Here is a 19,982-nt window from a genome sequence, read left to right on the forward strand (position 1 = left end):
TGTAAAATTTGTTAATTATAATGTAGTAGCTAGTGATTATAATGTAGTGTAGAAATATATAGGTTGGCCTTCAGCTTATTTGACATAGTCAACATCGTGAGTGGCCTCCCCCGGTTGATGTCTTGACTCTTGACCCTTGACTCTTTGTGTTTTTCTATGGCTTTTTTGGTTTTCGATTTTTCCAAGGGAAGATCCAAATATTTTACAAAAACGCTCATTTTACATTTAAAAAATACACTAAAATGCCATTTTTATTCGTGAGCAGTGGTCTGAGTGGCTTCCTACTTAACGGCTGGTCTCTGTCTCTGTCTCTCTCTCTCTCTCTCTCTCTATACACACGGCTAATTATTATTAGCATACGAAGTTCGTGAGACAGCATTTTCTGCCGCTCGCCGTGTTTCGAGATGAGCACGGCACGTCGCGTGCGCCATCGTCGTGCGGGAGGAGCAGCGGCAGCGACGCAGGAGGAGCAGACGCAGCAGCAGCAGCAGCGGCGGCGGCAGCATCTAGAACAAGATGCGGGTGTGGCGAAGGGGGCATGATGTTGACGACAGCCGGATCTTACCGCTACTCGCAGACATCCAGCATCAGCAGCAACAACATCAGCAACACAGGTAACGCCAAGCAGACGTCTATGACCTACGGCGATGACAGCACAGATGAGGGCCAGCAGTTCCTGGACCTAGAATTCGGCCTCCCTCGCCGCCTCCGGAAGATCAACAGCAGACGCTCCGGATTCGCCAAAATGCTCCATCAGCTCCAGCGGAGGCACAAAGTGGCCCTCTGGCACATCCTTCTTGGCTGCCTGTCCATGGGGATCACCATCCTTCTCCTGCTGGTCGAGTTTCGCCACCACATTTTGGGATCTGACCCCTTTACCGCACGATTTGCTTACCTGCCGAAGGTGCACCCTTTCCGCAGGCTTCATAACCTCGTGATGGTGGCTGGACATGCTGTCTATACCAACACTGGTTGCGGGAAGGCAGAGGGCGAGAATGCGTGGTTCCTTGAATCCTACCAGAAGCACCCGGGTCAAGCTGCTACCTTTGTACAGCACATCAAGGCAGGGGTCGAATCAGCTGCTTTGGATGAGAATGCACTTCTCTTGTTTAGTGGAGGTGAGACCAGGAAGGATGCAGGACCTCGAAGCGAAGCACAGAGCTACTGGACTGTTGCAGAATCGGCTAATTGGTTTGGTTAGTAGTTCATGACAAAACCCTAGCTTAAGGATCTTATGTCGGAGTATAAACTAGATTCCTCTGATAGTTAAAAGTCAGCATAAGCATTTTGTCAAGTATCGGCATAGCTGGATAGTCTTTGACTTCTTTCCTGCATGAAGCTTTGCACTACTGTGTGATTGCTGAATCTTGTTTAAGGGCTTAACATTAATGTTGATGACATTATCCAAATTCTCAATGAATATCAATTTAGGAAACCACATTAGATAAACAACTATTGGTACTAAACTCTGCAAGCAGACTTGACCTAGGGTTTTGCATCAATCAATGCTACATGCCTGGGCATGGGGCGTTGGTATCATGTTTGGTTCAATGAGGATTTTGAGCTTTGGAGGCTTGGAGGAGATAAGATTGACTAATATGTTTAGATTAGTGATTATAATGGAGATGAAGACTTAATATAAACGGGTCATGTTTAGTGGCAACGACTGATGCTTACATCCTTGGAAGTGTGATGGGCTTAAAGAAGAAGGGAGAGAGAGTGGTGTCCTCATCACAAGAACATGCACATTAGTTAGTGAACAAGGTAAGCATACAAGTAAAATGTGCCCCTCATGGTAAGAAGGCATCAAAAGGAGGACATCAGCTAAGGATGAAAAGTATTGCGTGTGAGAGTAATGTGTGCATGTTAAGTAGTGGCCTTTTTAAAGATAGACAACAAAGAAAACATTAGATGACAAGCTAAATTGGTTGAAATGTTATATATATATATGTGTGTGTGTGTATGCACACACACATGTATATATGTGTGTGTTGTGTGTATCTATATATATGTGTGTGTATGCATGTATGTAATACATATATATATGTACGCATATACATATATACATGTAATACATATGTATGTGTACACACACACACACACACACACACGTACTCATGTATTACATATATATATGTATATGTATACATACATATACATATATATACATACATGTATGTATATATACATATACATACATGTATGTATATATACATATACATACATGTATGTATACATATGTATATATATGTATATATGTATACATATGTATATGTATGTATACATACATCTATATATGTACACACATGTATGTACATACATACATACATATATACATATATACATACATACATACATATGCCAACGGAGTGTGCGAGGATTGAGGCATGCGATGCTGTGGTTCACACAATGAGGGAGAGTGAGTGTAGAGTAGATAGAGAGAGAGAGAGAGAGAGAGAGAGAGAGAGAGAGAGAGAGAGAGAGAGAGAGAGAGAGAGAGAGAGAGAGAGAGAGAGAGAGAGAGAGAGAGAGAGAGAGAGAGAGGAAAGAGCGCGATGATGGTGACGGGCGCTAGCGTGGGTGATGGCAGATCCGGTGCCCCCCCCGACTGCGACACGTTTTTCTGTGTGGTGGGCGGGAGTTCGGACCTGCGCGCGCTTCTGTCTGCGGCGACCTTCTGCGCCCGTTTTTCTCGTGAACACCTGCCCTGTCTGCAGGCGCAGCCTGCAGCCTGCCCCTATTGCGCATGTTTCGCGACCTGCCGCCCTGTCTACAAGCGCCGCCTGAAGCCTGCGTCACTCTCATCTGCAGCCTGCCTCACCTTCGACTGTATCTCGACGTGCTGCCCTGTTTGCAGCCGCCGTCTGCACTCTGCTTCATTTTTGCCTAGCTTTTGTGACCATGGGGGTGCAGCGCACGGAGTGCCGGGCGTCCACAGAGCGGACGGGGCCCACAGGACGGTCTGACAGGCCACGACATTTGCAGAATCAGAGCAGTGAGCCGATCTGCTCCTGTGCTCACAGAGAGAGAGAGAGAGCGCAAGAGATAGCGTTGCTCTTGCCTGTGCCCCTTGACAGCGAGAGAAGACAGCAATATGGCTGGCCTGGATATGGATTTTCTAGATTGGACGGTGGCAGCCCTTGGCCCTGATTCTGATACAGAGGAGCCGGAGGACATGGTGCCGTGCACGGAGGAGATGCCTTCGGGTTCTGAACTGTCGCCTGCGGGCAAACGCTCCAAGCATACTTATGACGAGCCAATGGGTCCTCAGGAACGTTCCTATGCGCAGGTCGCCTCTGATCTTGTGGATTCGCAGGAGCTTGACTGGGAGTATTTGTTGGACTTTGCCAATACTTTGCTTGGCGATTATGTCCAGCATAATAATGAAACTTTTTCTGACTCGGGAATTGATGATGTGCTAGAAGACACAGTGGACCCGAAATCAGTCCTGCGGTCTTTTTCGGTGTTTTATGACCGTGCCGTTATACTTTTCTTCACTAGCAGGATCCCAGTGCTTTCACATATTCGCCAGTGGATGCACCATTTATTGCAAGGGGAGTGTGTTGAGGAGATCTTCCTTGGACCCCGTGGCTTTTATGAGGTGCTGTTGAAATCAGAAACACATCGGGCTGAGCTCCTGTCCAAGTTGCCATTATTCTTTGATCGCCGCTTGGTCCATGCTGTACCATGGCGCCCTATGGGAGACTTCTAGCGCCTGCTCGAACGAGAATGCCCGGTGTGGGTGGAAGTGGAAAATTGTCCGGCCGTCTATTGGCCACTGTTGAAGGATGCGATGGTAGTTGTGGGAACAGTGCTGGTTCCCCCAAGCCTCAGGGCTATGAATCGAAACCGTTTATGCATGTTATGGGACACGGCCAGGAAAAGGCCTGCGTGGCTTCGCCTCAATTGTTCTAGCATGCATCCTTTGCATTTTCGCCTGAAATGGGGCAACTTTGCGGGACACTGCTTTTCATGTGGTAAATTGGGGCATTTTATGGCCGAATGCCCAGAAAGACAACCATCTTCCGAGGGTGCGCATGTTGTGCTGCCTAAGGATGACATGGTGCTTGATGCCCTGGCACAGGAGGCCCTTCAGCCACCTAGTGTTGTGGATAAAGGCAAACAACAGGTCCTGGGTCTGGATTCCCGTAGCACTGATTGGATTGAGGCTCGTCAAAAAAAGGTAAAAAGTTGGATGCAGGCTTGACGGACCTTGGGCCTAATGCTTCACAGGACTCCGTGCGCACGTATATGCGCCTGAAAGAAATGTTCACTTCACAGCATGGTGCGCGTACTATGGCCCCGTCTGCCCCCCGTAATTAGTCTACCAGGAAAGTCTATACAGATGGTCCAAAGGGCCCACCTGCTAAGCTGGCGTTTGATACAAAAGGTAATGTGATTACACCTTGGGATCCGCGTTATCCCCGTCCCACTCCCAAGGCAGTGGATTTTCCTTCTACCTCTAAAGCAGGCCGCCAGAATTTGTTTGCAGTATTGGCTGATTTTCTGGAGGAGGGTGTCTTGGATGCTCTCGCGGAAAAGGTGAAGTCGAGGCAATAGGCGCCTTGCTCCTGATTTCCTTTTTTGTAGATATATGAAGATAGCCACGTGGAATGTGCGAGGCATTTGCTCTCGCTATAAGCAACATGCCATGTGGACTGTCTTGCATGAGAACCAGTGGGATGTATTGTGTGTAGTTGAGCACAAAAGTCACAGTGAAGTAGGAAAAGTTGTGGATTGTCATGGATTCCGTTTGTTTTATGCAGGGACACATGCTACGCACTATTCGAGCGTGCTGATGATTGTCCATGAGAAATACCAGCCTGTTCTTGTTAAAAATGATGTGCGGGGCCGCTTTCTGGTAATCGAAGTCTTATTTGAAGGAGAGATTTTATGGTTGTTGGGCCTCTATGCTCCGAATGATCCCGCATCCCGACGGAATCTTTGGTCGACCTTGCAGGGCTCAATGTCACTTGGCTGAAGGGGTCTTTTGATGGGAGATTTCAATATGTGTGTTGACTCTTCTCAGTCCACTTCAGGGCATTTGGTAATGGATGCGCCGGAAAGCCGGGTGTGGCATTCATTTGCTCTGCGCGTCCTTAAGCAAGATCTTTGATCGTGGCTTCACCCTTCTTTTTCAGGGTTTACTTTTCATTCCGCACAATATGCAACTACTTGGTCGCGGTTGGACCGAATGTATATCATGCAGGGGGATGATTTTCTTCTCGAGATGTTGGATATGCAGGTCTCTTGCAGCAATATGCATTGTCGGATCATTTCCCCCTCCAGCTTGAGATGCGTGCACAACCTATTGCACCTTTTGTGCAGTTGCTGGATAGGCTCCCTTTACGTTTCAACTCCTCTTATTTGAAGCATCCAATTTTTTAGGGCTATATGCAGCAATTGATTGAGAGGTTCTTGGTGGACTTCGCCTCTGAGGGCTTGGCTTCCTTTGCACAGCTGCTCTCTAATGTGCAGCGGGTTGCTCGGCAGTATGGGATCCATCATGCCTCTCTTTGTCGGTGATGTCGACTTGCAGCAGAGGACTTACTGGCTTTGGTCCGGTCATTGCTCGTGGATACCCCAGATGATGATTTTCTGTTGTCACTGGAGTTGCGTTTGGCCAATCTTATTCAAGTGTTTCAGTTGAAATCTTATCAGCAGGCCAAGCTGCATAACTTGACTGACACATTGCAAGATAGTGCCTGTTAGTCTCATAAGTTCTTTCGCGCCTTGCATGCTTCTCCTGCTCGCGAAAATATGACTAGACTCCAGGATTCGGAAGGCCGCATGGTCACTAACCCGCAGACCATGGTTAATATGTGCAGAAATTATTTTATGAAACTTCTTGGTTCTTCTCCCTCCCCTTCTAGCCAGGTTACGCATGCCCGCTCGGTCTTCTATCATCTGGTCCGCCAGCAGGTTTCACTTGATATGCAAGCTACTTTGGAAGCAGATATTTGCGAGGAGGAGGTTATGGATGTTTTGTTACACCTGCCTAAGGATAAAAGTCCTGGTTGGGACGGGCTCACTAATGAATTCTTTGAGAACTTGGCCACGCAGCTGGTGAAACCATTGGCGGTTATGTTTCAGCAGGTTTGGGAAACAGCCGTCAACGCTGCAACACTGGAGACCAATTGCTTTGATGGGCTCGATGTATAAAATCTTCTCCAAAGTGCTGGTGAATTGGCTTCACAAGCACCTTCCAGCTATTGTGCATCCTCTCCAATATGGTTTCATTAAGGGCCGCAACATTCTGCATAATATTTTAAATGTGCAAATGGTTATTGACTATGCGCGGCACTCCAGTCAGGAAGTGGTATTGATTCAATTGGATTTGGAAAAGGCTTTTGACTATGTGGATTGGTCTTTCATTTTGCAGATCTCATGTCTGCTATGGGTTTTGGTATTCGGATGTCCCGATTGATCTACACCATTAGTGCTGCGGCTTCTTCAAGAGTTATGCTCAATGGTGGGGTTACAGAGCCATTTGTCCTTGCACGCTCGGTCAGGCAGGGTTGCCCTTTGAGTCCTCTCTTCTTTGCCCTGGCAACTCACCGGGTCCTTTCAATGTTATCCTCAATGGCGGCTTTTGCGCAGTTGGCAGGATTGTCTCTTCCTTTGGGACAACACTTTATTAGCCAATCTTTGGTTGATGATACCTTTATGATTTTGCGGGCGGACAGGGACAATATTCGAAAGGCATTAGATGTTTGGACACTCTTTGGTCAGGCCTCTGGTCTTCGCATCAATGCCTCTAAATCAGCCATACTCAGTCGCACGGAGCCTGATTTACAGTCATTAGGTTGGTAGGGCCAGGTGGTTTCTCGTGGCTCCATTGTAAGGCATCTTGGATACCCATTGGGGGTGGATGTACGGCCAAAGGAACTACTGGAGTGGATTTCACAAAAACTGGCGGCGAAGTTTATGTATTGGAAGTCGCAAGCGTGGCCATTCCATGTCTACGCCTCAAAGTGGTCAGACAATTATGCTGCCTCAGACAATTATGCTGCCAATGCTAACGTATTTCCTGCCATTGCTGCTGTGGACGCCTACTACTTTGAAAGCTCTCACTCATCCCATTCGTTTCATGCTATGGAAGAAGGATTCACTGCAGGCAGGAATTTCGTGGATTTCGTGGGCACATACATGTACCCCTAAACGCATGGGTGGTGGAGCTATTTTGGATGCAGAAACTCATATGCTGGCTCTTCGTTGGTCTCTTTTTCGTGCCATGTGTGTGGACCATCACCCGTGGACCATTATAGCCCGTTATTTTCTTGAGGACAGCGGGCTACGCCATGGTAATACACGACTTCGGGCCTCCTGGTGGCATGTCCTTAATGTTGACTCTCGATTCTCCAGTCCCTCTTCCCCTCTGTTACTGCACTTGGTCGGCTCTTGGAAAGTGGTGCTCCAAAAGGCCCGTTGGCATCCAGTGGGGGACCGCTAACTCCTTTCAGTTGGAATTGTTGGCAGTATCGAGATTACTTTCATGGGAAGACAAACATCAGCTCCGATCGAGATTTAACCGCATGGCCCGTTTAGGTGTAACTTTGATTGCGGATGCTACCCTTGCCACTCTCAATGTCCTTGCATCGTTTCGGACTGCTAGGAGACTTTTCAGGATCCCGCGCGGATATCGTGGTTTATGGGAACAGCTTTTGTCGGAGCTTCAGGATCGGCAACCCTTTCCTGCCTTGGCTGTGGATCGTCCTTGGCAGGACTGAGACCTTGCAGGCCGGTTCAGTCTGGAAAAGGCCTCTACTAATCAGGTGTATCATATTCTCATTCAAGATCACCAATGGTTGGGTCTGAAAGCTAATACTGTTTGGGGACTGCGGAAATCGCAGGCATGGTGGAAGGCAAAGGTCATGGAGGGCTGGCTGAATAGGGCACCTTTCAAATGCAAGGTCTTTCTTTGGCGGGTAATGATTGGTGGTCTTCCTTTTGCCTCAACCCTTTCCAAGCGTAGAATCTCGAATGGCAATTGTTTCTTCTGTACCACTACTGCGGAATCGGCCCGACATCGATTTCTTTCTTGCCCGCTCGCCAAGAATATCTGGTCACTCTTGTCGTAAATCTGGCGCGCAGTGGTGGGGTCCTCGCTCACTCCTTTCGATTGGGTTTTTGTGCGCCCAAAGTATCCCACACCGCCATAGTTACATATGAAGATCTTGTTTCACTTTTTCAGATACTGGGGATGCTGGCACATTTGGACCACGCGCAATGCTTTTCTCTTTGATTCGGCCCCTAATGTACCGAGACACATTGGCAGGCTTAAAGGGCTCTTGCATTGACAGATAGAACTCATCCGGCACTCGGACTTGCTCCCTCGGGAGGATTTGCTTCCCTGGCATATGGCAATTGCCTCTGGGTCGTTGCCATGATTGGTGTAACCTTTTTCGTGGATTAGTATGGGGATTTCCCACACGTTGGCCTAGGGCCCTCGTGTCTCTTGTAATCATGTAATCATGTAATCTTGTACCTTTTTTTGTAATTAATACAATTACCTTTTACGAAGAGAGAGAGAGAGAGAGAGAGAGAGAGAGAGAGAGAGAGAGAGAGAGAGAGAGAGCACAAGACTTGATGTGGGTGCAATTTTCAAGTACCACTTTAGGTTTTTGATGTGGGTGCAATTTTCAAGTACCAATTTAGGTTATATATATATATATATATATATATATATATATATATGCAAGAGGTTAAGACCTGGAAGGATAAGGAGTCAACCAAAAAGTTGCTAGAGACGGAGAATCAACTACTCTAGACTCTCCAAGAGTAGGAAAGACTACAAAAAGAGTTGGCCCGTCATAAATAAGACATAAGGACATGTGGTAAGGGTGTATGCACACTCGAAAATTGTAAAAGGGGCACGTGACTCTTTATTCCCAACAACCTTCCACCCTAAATGCAATGTGCTTGAAGGTAGAGGAAAGAACTGTCAGAGTGCAGCGGTGCGGAAGCGTAGGACTGAGAGTGAGAGAACGCAGAGAGAGAAGGGAGAGAAAGAGACAGTGTACACTGAAGATCTGCTGTATAAAGAATGCTGAATACAAAGATATACACGGGGGCAGTGCGCTGGACTGCGTGTCTCCACCTCGACGATGCGACCTGCTGTCCACGTCGAAGTCTGCTGCAGTCTGCACTGTCTGCTGTCTGAAATCTGCGAACAGAGACAGAGATCTGCACGGCACCGGTCTGTAATCTGCGACAGAGAATGAATGCCAGACTGCTGAAAACGTCAGCAATAAATAGGCGAAAATCTGCCTAGAATGGGGCGCCAAAATAGGGCGCAGCCTGATAAAAATCAGCTGCAGGTAGTCGGACTGCCACGTGGCAGTCCGACTGCACAGTCCGACTGTGCAGCTGGACTGTGCAGCTGCTGCCTGCCTGAAACCAGGCTATGATCTCTGACACCCCCTCTCAGAGCCTGGACAAGGCAGAAGCCTGAGGGATCTGGAATGTTGCCGAAGTAGAGCCTGAGGAAGCGCCTTCGTAAACAAATCCGCAAGATTCTCCTCCGTCTTGCAATACTCCACAGTGATGGTCTCATCCAAAAGCTTTTCTCGGATGAAGTGGTACTGGATCTCAATGTGCTTCGTCTGGGCATGAAAAACAGGATTCCTCTCCAAGGCAATGCAACTCTCATTGTCACATCGCAGCAATGTAGGACGAGTCTGGGGGCACCCAAGCTCCTCCAACAGTCTCCGAAGCCACACAACCTCGCATGTGGTGGAAGACGCGGCCCGATACTCCGCCTCAGTAGACGAAAGGGCTACCGTGGGCTGCTTCTTGCTACTCCAAGAAATAACACCTGCACCCAAAGTAAAGCAGTAACCTGTTGTAGACCGCCTGTGGTCCACGTCACCGGCCCAATCCGAGTCGCTCCAACCTGCAAGTACAAGATCTGACCCATCTGTCCCTGCGGGGTAATGAATCCCCAAATCAGACGTCCCCCTCAGATACCGAAGTATCCTCTGAGCAGCCTGCCAATGCACCGTCTTAGGTTCACTCATGAACCCTGCCAAGAGCCCAACAGCAAAACATAGATCAACCCTGGTGTTGAGAAGCCAAATCAAAGACCCTATCAATTGTCGATAGGTGGAAGCATCCGCCAAAGGAGAAGCTGAGTGGGAAGTGGCCTTCCAGTTCGGATCCATAGGAGTAGAGAGGGCCCGACAATCTTCCATCTCAAAAGACTCCAAGAGCTCCTGTACATATCTCTGTTGGGAGAGAAAGATCCCCCTCTGAGACTGAAAAATCTCATGTCCTAAAAAGAAATGGAGTAGCCCCAAATCCGTCATCTCGAACGTCCGATGTAAAGCTGACTTTGTCTCCTGGACCTGCTGTGCATCATCACCTGTGACAATCAAATCATCAACATATAATACAAACAGCACACAACCATCCTCGGAAGTGTGAACATACAGCTGCGGATCGGCCTTGGACCGCCGATATCCCAACTGAGTCTGGAGGAACGAATCAATCTTCTCGTTCCAAGCTCGCGGGGCCTGCTTGAGACCATACAGGGCCTTCTTCAACCTGTAGACTTTTCCATCTGAAGAACCAAAGCCAGGAGGCTGCTCAACGTAGATCTCCTCCTTCAAATCACCATTCAGGAAGGCCGACTTCACATCCAGCTGATAAACATGCCATCTTCTATGGCCAGCCAAAGCAAGAACAGCTCTAATGGTTGCCATACGAGCTGTAGGGGCAAAGGTGTCATGACAGTCAATCCCTGGGCGCTGGGCAAAACCCTTAGCAACAAGGCGAGCCTTGTGCTTATCCAAAGTACCATCACTGAGATATTTGGTCTTGAAGACCCACTTGACTCCAATCACCTTCTTCTTCGGGGGGCGTGGCACAAGTGACCAAGTGCCATTCCTCTCAATAGCCTCCAACTCAGCTTCCATAGCTTTCTTCCATGGGGCGGACTGTAAAGCCTCCTTCACGGAGGTGGGCTCTCGATCCTGCATAACTCGGGACATCAAACAATAATTGGAGCACACAAGCTCCGAAGAATGCGCCTGGTGCCTCCGTGACCGCCGCGGACCATCCTGCGGTCCCCACTCCTCAGGAATCCCCTCGATCCCTGAATCACGGAGTGTGTCACGGGCCTAGCGAGGAGGAGGCCGAACCTCCCCTCGTCGTTCTCCATCAGTAGAAGACTCTGGAATGTCCACCGGTGGTAACTCCTCAGAAGGATCCGGTGGAACAGTAGACTCTGTGTCAGAAACAGAATCATAATCAAACGGCACAGGCTCCAGTGGAATTGTAGAAGGAGCCAAACTCTCCCCTGGATCTCCAAGAACGGGATGCTCCTCACCCGTTGTAGAAGCCGGAACCTCCACAAACCGCACATCACGGCTAGTATATACATCCCGCTTGACGGGATCATAGAGTCGGTAGCCTTGGGACTGGGAGCTGTAGCCAACAAATACCTGTTTGCGGGAAGCCGCTTCGAATTTGTCACGGTGAGCTTTGGGGATGTGAACATAGGCATCACACCCAAAGACCCGAAAGTAAGAAACATCTTGCTTCGACCCAAAATACGCCTCAAATGGAGTTATCCCTTCCACGGCCGAAGTAGGAGATCGGTTAAGGATGTGGACTGCAGTAGCCACAGCCTCGGCCCACAGAACCTGGGGGGTCTGTCGATGCTCCATCATGGTGCGCGCCATCTCGATCACACTACGGTTCTTCCGTTCGAGAATACCATTTTCTTGTGGAGTATTCGTATTGGCAAACTCCTGGTGAATTCCTCTATCTGCACAAAACCGAGCAAATTCATTAGAGACAAATTCACCTCCCTTGTCGGATCGCAAGGTCTTCAACTTCCGGCCTGATCGGTTCTCCTCAAAGAGAAGCCAATCCTTGAAGTGCGAGAAAGCTTCTGATTTTAGTGCCAAAAAGTAGGCCCACGTCATCCTGCTATAGTCATCCACGATCAGCATGAAGTACGAGCTCCCACGCAGAGACTCATTCCTCATAGGGCCACATAGATCCGTAGATACTAACTCCATCGGTGAAGTAGACCGCCGCGAAGCGGTGTGGGGAATGGCATCCCTATGCTGCTTCCCCCTTATGCAGGAGACACATGGCTGCTGGCTCACCACTATATCCGGCAACCCTCGAACAAGCTGTCCCCGTGACGCCTTCCGAAGATAGTCATAGTTCAGGTGACCAAACCTAGCATGCCATAATTCAGACTGTGACTGTGAGGTAAGAAGAAGAGTAGAGAGGGCAGTGGAAGACGTCAGTTTGTAAATGCCGTTCTCCTCATATCCAGATGATAGAACCTTCCTCGATTCACGATCAAGGACTCGCACTGTAGAACTGTCAAACTCCACCAGAAGACCAAGGGAACAAATCTTATGGACTGAAAGGAGATGGTACCCCAAGCCTGGTACATTCAAAACCTTTGAAGTATGGGTGCCACCTCGTCCATCCGGAATAAGCTGCATCTTACCCCGACCTGCAATAGAAACTGAAGAGCTGTCTCCAATGAGAACCTGCCCACGCGAAGGTCGCAGCTGGGCAACACCATCTGATGAAGGAGTCATGTGCGGTGAGGCACCACTATCAATAATCCACTCTCGAGATTGGGAAGCCGCCATCGCAGCATCAGAAGCATTCGGTGAAGCGTCCTCAATGACAACTAAGTGTAGAAATGCAGCTGATGAGGGTGCAGCCACCGCTCCAGAATCCTTGGTTTCCTTCTTCTTGGTGTCCTTCGAGTCTTTGTCAGGGCAATTCTTCTTCCAATGGCCAGTCTTTCCACAAATATGGCATGTGGAGTCTTTGTCCTTGTCCTTCTCCTTGTCCTTCTTGGACTTGTTATCCCCCTTCTTCTTCTTTTGGTCCTTCCCCTTCTTCTGAGAGGCTTGACTTGTCAACGCCTCCGTCTTGGAAGCATTCTGTCCCTTTAACTGTTCCTCTTGGTCCAAGACCATAGGAACCAACTCCTCCCACCGAAGAGTAGACTCTCGCCCCGAAGCAATAAGGGCAGAGTAAAATGTACCGAATCGTGGCGGCAACTGGGACAATAGTGTGATCGCCATGTCTTCGGAGGAGATCGGCTTCCCCGCATTCTGAACCTGCATCTGTAGCTGCCTTAGCTTGTTAATGTGTTCCCTTAGCGAAGAAGACTTATTGACGGACAAGGTCCACATCTGTACCTCCAAAGAAACCCTCTTCATCAGGGTCATCCGATTGTACATTTGATCAAGCTCCAGCCATATCTCACGAGCCACCGTCAAGTGCTTGATGTGAGCGATCACGGCTGTAGTGCATGATAGAAAGAGAAAGGATCGAATCCTGGCATTCAGTTTGTCCCAATGAGACTGGGCCCTGGCCAACTCCGCACGAGCATCGGAAGAGAGTTTGGACTCATCTCTTACCAAAGGCCGGTCAATATCTTCCTGTACCAACTCCGCCAAATCATAGGACTCCAGAATGGCCAACATCATAACGCGCCATATGCGGTAGTTGTCGCCGTCGAGCTTCTGATCTGTAGGAAGAGCCGGTAGGACAGGCACCTTCCGGTCCATAATCGCCTGGAACTCCAGGTCCATCTCTGTAGACATCTTCACCTGCAATGCCTTCTCAAACGCAAAAGCAGCCCCCTCTGACTGAGTAGACTCAGCCTGCTAAGGCTCTTCAGCGTCCCGAAGCTTCTTCACCCGCCGGAGGCGATGAAAAAGCAAAACCTGCACTTTTAGGTTGAAAACTCAAACTTTCTCCGCGTGAAACAGCAGTAAACAGCAGCAAATCCACCACCTGTACTCCTTTCCTGTGCGCCCACACTCGTTTCAGCCTTGTTCCAAGGCGCAGCCCTCCTGTCTGCCCTTAAACGCAAAAAACGCAAATTTGTGTCGCGATGGAAACTCCACTTCAGGTTAATTCTGCGCTCAGTCAGCCCTCAAACACTGCTCTGATACCATGTCAGAGTGCAGCGGTGCGGAAGCGTAGGACTGAGAGTGAGAGAACGCAGAGAGAGAAGGGAGAGAGAGACAGTGTACACTGAAGATCTGCTGTATAAAGAATGCTGAATACAAAGATATACACGGGCGCAGTGCGCTGGACTGCGTGTCTCCACCTCGACGATGCGACCTGCTGTCCACCTCGAAGTCTGCTGCAGTCTGCACTGTCTGCTGTCTGAAATCTGCGAACAGAGACAAAGATCTGCACGGCACCGGTCTGTAATCTGCGACAGAGAATGAATGCCAGACTGCTGAAAACGTCAGCAATAAATAGGCGAAAATCTGCCTAGAATGGGGCGCCAAAATAGGGCGCAGCCTGATAAAAATCAGCTGCAGGCAGTTGGACTGCCACGTGGCAGTCCGACTGTGCAGCTGGACTGTGCAGCTGCTGCCTGCCTGAAACCAGGCTATGATCTCTGACAAGAACTAGCTAAGTTTATGTTGTACAAAGTTGAAATACACATATACTATCCAATCCCCACCATCTAGTGGCAATGAACAAACTGCTCTATTGGAAAACTCTTCTTCAGAAGGTTTGTAGGTTTATCATTGGTATGTACCTCGACAAGCTTAATACTCTTGCTGTTAATTACATCTCTGATAAAATGATACTTCACTTGTATGTGCTTTGTCTTTGTATGAGAGACAAGATTTCATGCTAGCATGAGAGCTCTTTGACTATCACAGTGGAGATAGAAACCTTTGTAATGCCAAGCTCTCTCACCAGACGTGAAAACCATAAAGCCTCTTTGCATGCCTTAGTGGCAACTACATACTTTGTCTTTGTAGTAGACAATGCAATACACTTTTGCAGCTTGGATATCCAAGAGACCACTTCCCTCGTGAACGTGAATACATATCTTGAAGTAGACTTTTTGTAGTCAGGATGACTATCATAGTCTGCATCAGTGAAGGCAATAAGAGGACTTTTACTCCCAAAGTAGATGCATAAGTCCTTTGTGCCCTTAAGGTATTTCATGATACCCTTCATTGCTTTCCAATGCATTTTGCCAAGATATATCATGTATTTGCTAACCATTCCTACCACAAATGCAATGTCAGGACGTGTAGTAACCATAGCATACATCAAGCTACCAGTAGAAGCTGAAGCATAAAGAATCTTGGCCATCTCAGTCTTTCCATCATTAGATGGAGGGCTATCATCTGCACTAAGTTTTACATATGGAGGCAATGGTACACCAGTGGCTTTCCCCCCCTCCATATTGAAACCTTGCAAAACCTTAGTAACATACTCTTGCTGTGACAAATAGAGAAGGCCCTGCAATCTGTCCCTGAGTATACGCATGCTAAGAATATGGTTGGCCTCATTAAGATCCTTCATATCAAAGCTATTGTGTAGGCTTTGTTTCAAGGAGTCCAAAGCATACACATCCGTGCCTGCAATTAGCATGTTATCCACATACAAAACCAAGAGAATAAGGCTACCATTTGCTGCCTTCTTGGTGTATAAGCAGTGATAAACTTGAGATCTATGGAATCCCTGAGATTGCATGAATGTATCAAATTTATGATACCATTCTCGTGGTGCTTGTTTCAGCCCATACAAATTTTTGTTGAGTTTACATATTATGTGCTCTTTCCCCTTTGCAACAAAACCCTTAGGTTGCAGCATATAGATCTATCATCTCCTCATGCAAATCACCATGTAGAAAATTATTTTTACATCCATTTGTATGAGTTCCATATCTTTAGATGCAACCAAGCCTAAAATGGTCGGCAAAGTAGTCATTTTGACTATAGGAGAAAAAATTTCATCAAAATCAAATCCATGTTCTTACTTGTACCCTTTAGCAACCAGTCGTGCTTTGTATCTTGGCAAAGAACTAGAAGTGACTTTCATTTTGTAAACCCATTTGCATGGTTGCAATGTCTACCCTTTAGGCAAATGCACCCAAATCCCAAGTGCCATTTTTCATGAGAGATTCCATCTCCTCTGATAGCATGGCCTTATGCCATTTCTTGCTGTCTTTTTTGTCCATTGCTTTGGTCAACCTGTAGACCCAATGATCAAGACCTGCTGGCTGTTCAGCTTTCAAATTTGCAGGTTCAGCATGCTGTGCAGCTGGTTTTGGTTGTTCCAAAGGCATTTCTTCTTGCTGAAATTGTGGTACATCATGAGCAATATCTTGTTGATCATTTTCAGCATCATTCCTTGCATTTTTAGGGGCCATTTACAACAGGTATTTGTTGATGTCCAACGGGCATTCTTTGTTGTCCTATCGTTACATCTTCCCGGATTACAACCCTTCCGACTTTCTCATTCTTTTCAGGCTGTTTGTGTATACGATCTTCCCGAAAGATAAAATCATTGCTGTATACAATTTTTCTTTTTTCGGGAGTAGAGAGTCTGCAACACTATTTTGGGGTCATGTTCATACTCTTTGCAATACTATTTTTGGGTGGATCTTGAGGTGCGATGAGCTTTCTTTAGTCCCTTTTCTATCACAAAAGTCTTGAAAGGCTTTGGACACATATTCCCCACCATTGTCAGAGCGAAGACACTTTAATATCTCGTTGGTCTGATTTTCAGTAAGTGCTAGGAATTTTTAAAATTTGTCCAAGGCCTCATCTTTACAACAAATTGGATAAACCCATACTTTGTGTGTGGCATCATCAACAAAAGTAATGAAATACTTCTTTCCTTCTAAAGATAACCTTGGTATCTGATATACATTTGAATGTTCCAACTCTAAGGATGAAGACTTTAGAGAGAGATTTTTTATGTGACATTTGTGCATGCTTACCATAAATACAATGTTTACATTGTTCAAAATCAACATACCTCAAATAAGGCAAATAACCCAAATGAGAAGTCACTTTCATTCCAATTTGACTCATGTGTCTCAACCATCTATGCCACAAAGAAACACTTGGCTGTTCGGTTATGGTGACTACATGGTCACGCACGCTAGATACATACAAATGATACAAGGTATCACTTTTAGAGCCCTTGGCAACAATGTGAGAGCCCTCACAAATTTTCCATTTGCTATCCCCAAAGGTGGTATGATAGCCTTCGTCATCTAGCTGCCCTATGCTTATCAAGCTCTTCTTGAGTTGAGGTACATGCCTCACATTATGCAAAACAAATATAGAGTCATGCTGAAATTCCAATTTCGCATTGCCAATACGTGCAATTTGACATGCATAGTTATCCCCCAAATAGACAACACCACGTGCATCACCATTGTAGTCAGAAAGCCACTCATGATCTGGTGTGACATGAAAAGACGCACTTGAATCAAGTATCCAAGCGTGCATGTCATTAGCAGAATTTGCAATCAAAGCATGTTCACTCAAAGAAGAAGCAAGGAGTACATCACCGTTACTATCATTCTCATGAGTTTACCTCCTCTATCTTCACATTGCTTTACTTTGCAAGTTGGTTGTTTTTTTCTCAGCCTTATTGTCTTCAGTGTTTTTGCTTTTGCCTTTCTCTTTCTTCAAAATAGTATTGTTTGTAGTGCCCTTTCTTGCCACAATGATGACACTCCACATTTTTGCCATGAGACTTGATGTGTGCTCTATTTTTAGAACTGCCCTTTTGTTGAAATCAATCCCTAGTGTGCAATGCATTAGACGATTTGTTTGTTGAATTATTTTACTTGTTGAGTTCTTCCATTAGCAAAGAACTCTCCACATCAAAATATAACAGCTGAGCATTTAAGTTACTCAAAGCTGCCCTAAAAGTATCCCAACTTTCAGGCAAAGTGCATAGTAAGAAAGTACCCTTGAACTCATCATCAATGTGGAAATCCAAATCAATCAATTGACTGAAAATTAAGTTAAACTCATTCAAATGTACAGACGTGGTTGTATCTTCCTTCATGCGAAGGCCCATTAACTTTTTCAACCAATAAACCTTCGTGGCTGCACTTTTCAGAGCATACAATTCCTCAAGTATTTGCCGCATTCATATGCAGAATTCAGCTTCTTATTGTTGAAGAGCAGGTTGTTTGACACTGAGAGCTCTATGGTAGAGTGTGCAAGCTTATCCAAATCATCCCTCTCTTCTTGTTCCATGCCTGCTGATCTTATTTCCTTTGCTTTGATGGGCTTTACTTATTTCTTCCGCACCAAGACATTGTAGCATTGTTTTTGCCATATTGCAAAATTGAGAAAACCTTTGAAATTTTGAAAAATAATGAAAAACTTGTCCTGTTACCTTGATTGGACTGTCGCCTACAGTCTGAGTTGTTTGACGGACTGTCTGATGTAGCCTAATGGATTGACGCAGTTTGGCAGACTGTTTGATGCAGCCTGATGGACTATTCTGACGCGATCCTGATGATTATCGTGTCACGGACTGATGGACCTGGTCTGATGTAGGCTGATGGACTAATGCAATCTGACGATTGTCTAACGCACCTTGACAGACTATCCTGATGGAGCTTTGACGATTGTCATGGCGTAGCTTCAACAACCTAAGCTTTGATACTGTTTGTCAACGGAGTGTGCGAGGATTGAGACACGCGATGCTGTGGTTTGCACAGTGAGAGTGTAGAGTAGAGAGAGAGAGAGAGAGAGAGAGAGAGAGAGAGAGAGAGAGAGAGAGAGAGAGAGAGAGAGAGAGAGAGAGAGAGTCAATGTGGGCACAATCTCCAAGTACCGCTTTATATAGGGATGCGTGCACACCTGAACACTGTAAAAGGTACGGTGACCCTTTATTCCCAACAATGTGTGTGTGTGTGTGTGCACTCCTTATTGAGCAAGTAAAATTCATTATCTAAATATTGAAAAGTTATCATGTATTTTGACCTTCTTCAACTCCTCAAAAACGACTCCAAATCAATTACTACAAAAAAGGGATATATTTATTTGATGGTAGGACAAGGCTCCAAAATCAATTGTTGGATATTTGGAGATAAGTCCAATTGATAGGATGCTCTATTTACCTTCTTGATAGTATGAAACGGTTTGCAATGTCTTGCACCAAAGCATTCTTTCAAACAAATTACATGGAACATAGAATGAAGTTAGATTCATCATTCAATGTACGATGCTTTACTCCTTTTTGGTAGTTTGGAAAGGTTTGCATTGTGCAATACCTTGAAAATAATTTATAATAGATGAGGGTGCTTATTGTATTGGAGTTTTTTGGTATGTTTAGGTACACCCACATTTCATTTTGGAGATCTTGAGGATTCAATCTTGGTGATCATAAAACATAGCATGATTCTAGGCTATATTGGTGCTTTCGTTTGCTATCATTAAGATCTCTTGCATAGTATGCAAGACATCAATTGCGGAGTGCATTTTCCTCCTTTGAGGTCCATGGCAATATGTGGCTTAGGCTCATAATTGTATATCAGCATGTAGAGTCCATATTATGTAGCATGTAAGTGCTTTTCTTTGCAATCATTAACATCTCTTGCATAGTGTGCAATAAGTTAGTTATAGGCTGCAACTTTCCTTCTTTGAGGTCAATTGCAATAGGTGGTTTAGGCTCATAATCCTATGTTAGTATGTAGATGCTATAACTTGTAGCCAAATGCTTACTGGTATAATAAGTGAACTCAATTTGTTGGATGCTCTTTTTTTGAATTAACAATGGGAGAGGTAAGACTTAGAACTATAATGCTTTACTCAATAGAAGATGAGAGAGCCGAAGAAAGGCGAAAGAGATCCTCAAATCTTTATTACAAGAGTTTACTAGAAATTTGTACAAGTATCGGCCTGAGAGCCCAAATGTGAACTCGCACCTAGAATCCACGAAGTCACCTAATTATCCTATTTGTGATAGGTCTTCACTCTGTGTTGAGCTACCTCAAAGATTCGTCACTTGGATCAAGCGTTGAACACTCTGAGTTTGGCCTCAATCTCACGTCCCCTCTAGTATGTTAGCAAGACTTGCTCTTTACTTATCCTTACAACCTAGCACAAACAGAAGAAGATGCATTTGCTAATCTGTACTAGGGTGATTTGCTGGTCACTTTCATAATTAAATCATCTTGAATTAATAAAGTATCACATTAG

General features: G+C 46.1%; 1 protein-coding gene across 2 annotated transcripts in view; it reads left to right on the forward strand.

The window, feature by feature from the left end:
• Positions 1-303: 303 nt before the first annotated feature.
• LOC148016870 (uncharacterized protein C57A10.07) overlaps positions 304-19,982 on the forward strand; it is a 50,904-nt gene continuing 31,225 nt past the window's right edge. Inside the window, exon 1 of one of the 2 annotated variants that reach the window (XM_087662640.1) lies at positions 304-1,196. In XM_087662640.1, coding sequence (XP_087518766.1) covers positions 539-1,196 — 658 coding nt within the window. In that variant the 5' untranslated portion in view covers positions 304-538. The remainder of the gene's footprint in view (positions 1,197-19,982) is intronic. The other variant, XM_087662639.1, reaches the window with a different exon arrangement.

This window comes from Lygodium microphyllum, chromosome 22 (genome assembly GCF_053477565.2).
Source record: "Lygodium microphyllum isolate KBCC chromosome 22, Lygodium_microphyllum_v1.1.10, whole genome shotgun sequence".
Classification (NCBI taxonomy): domain Eukaryota; kingdom Viridiplantae; phylum Streptophyta; class Polypodiopsida; order Schizaeales; family Lygodiaceae; genus Lygodium; species Lygodium microphyllum.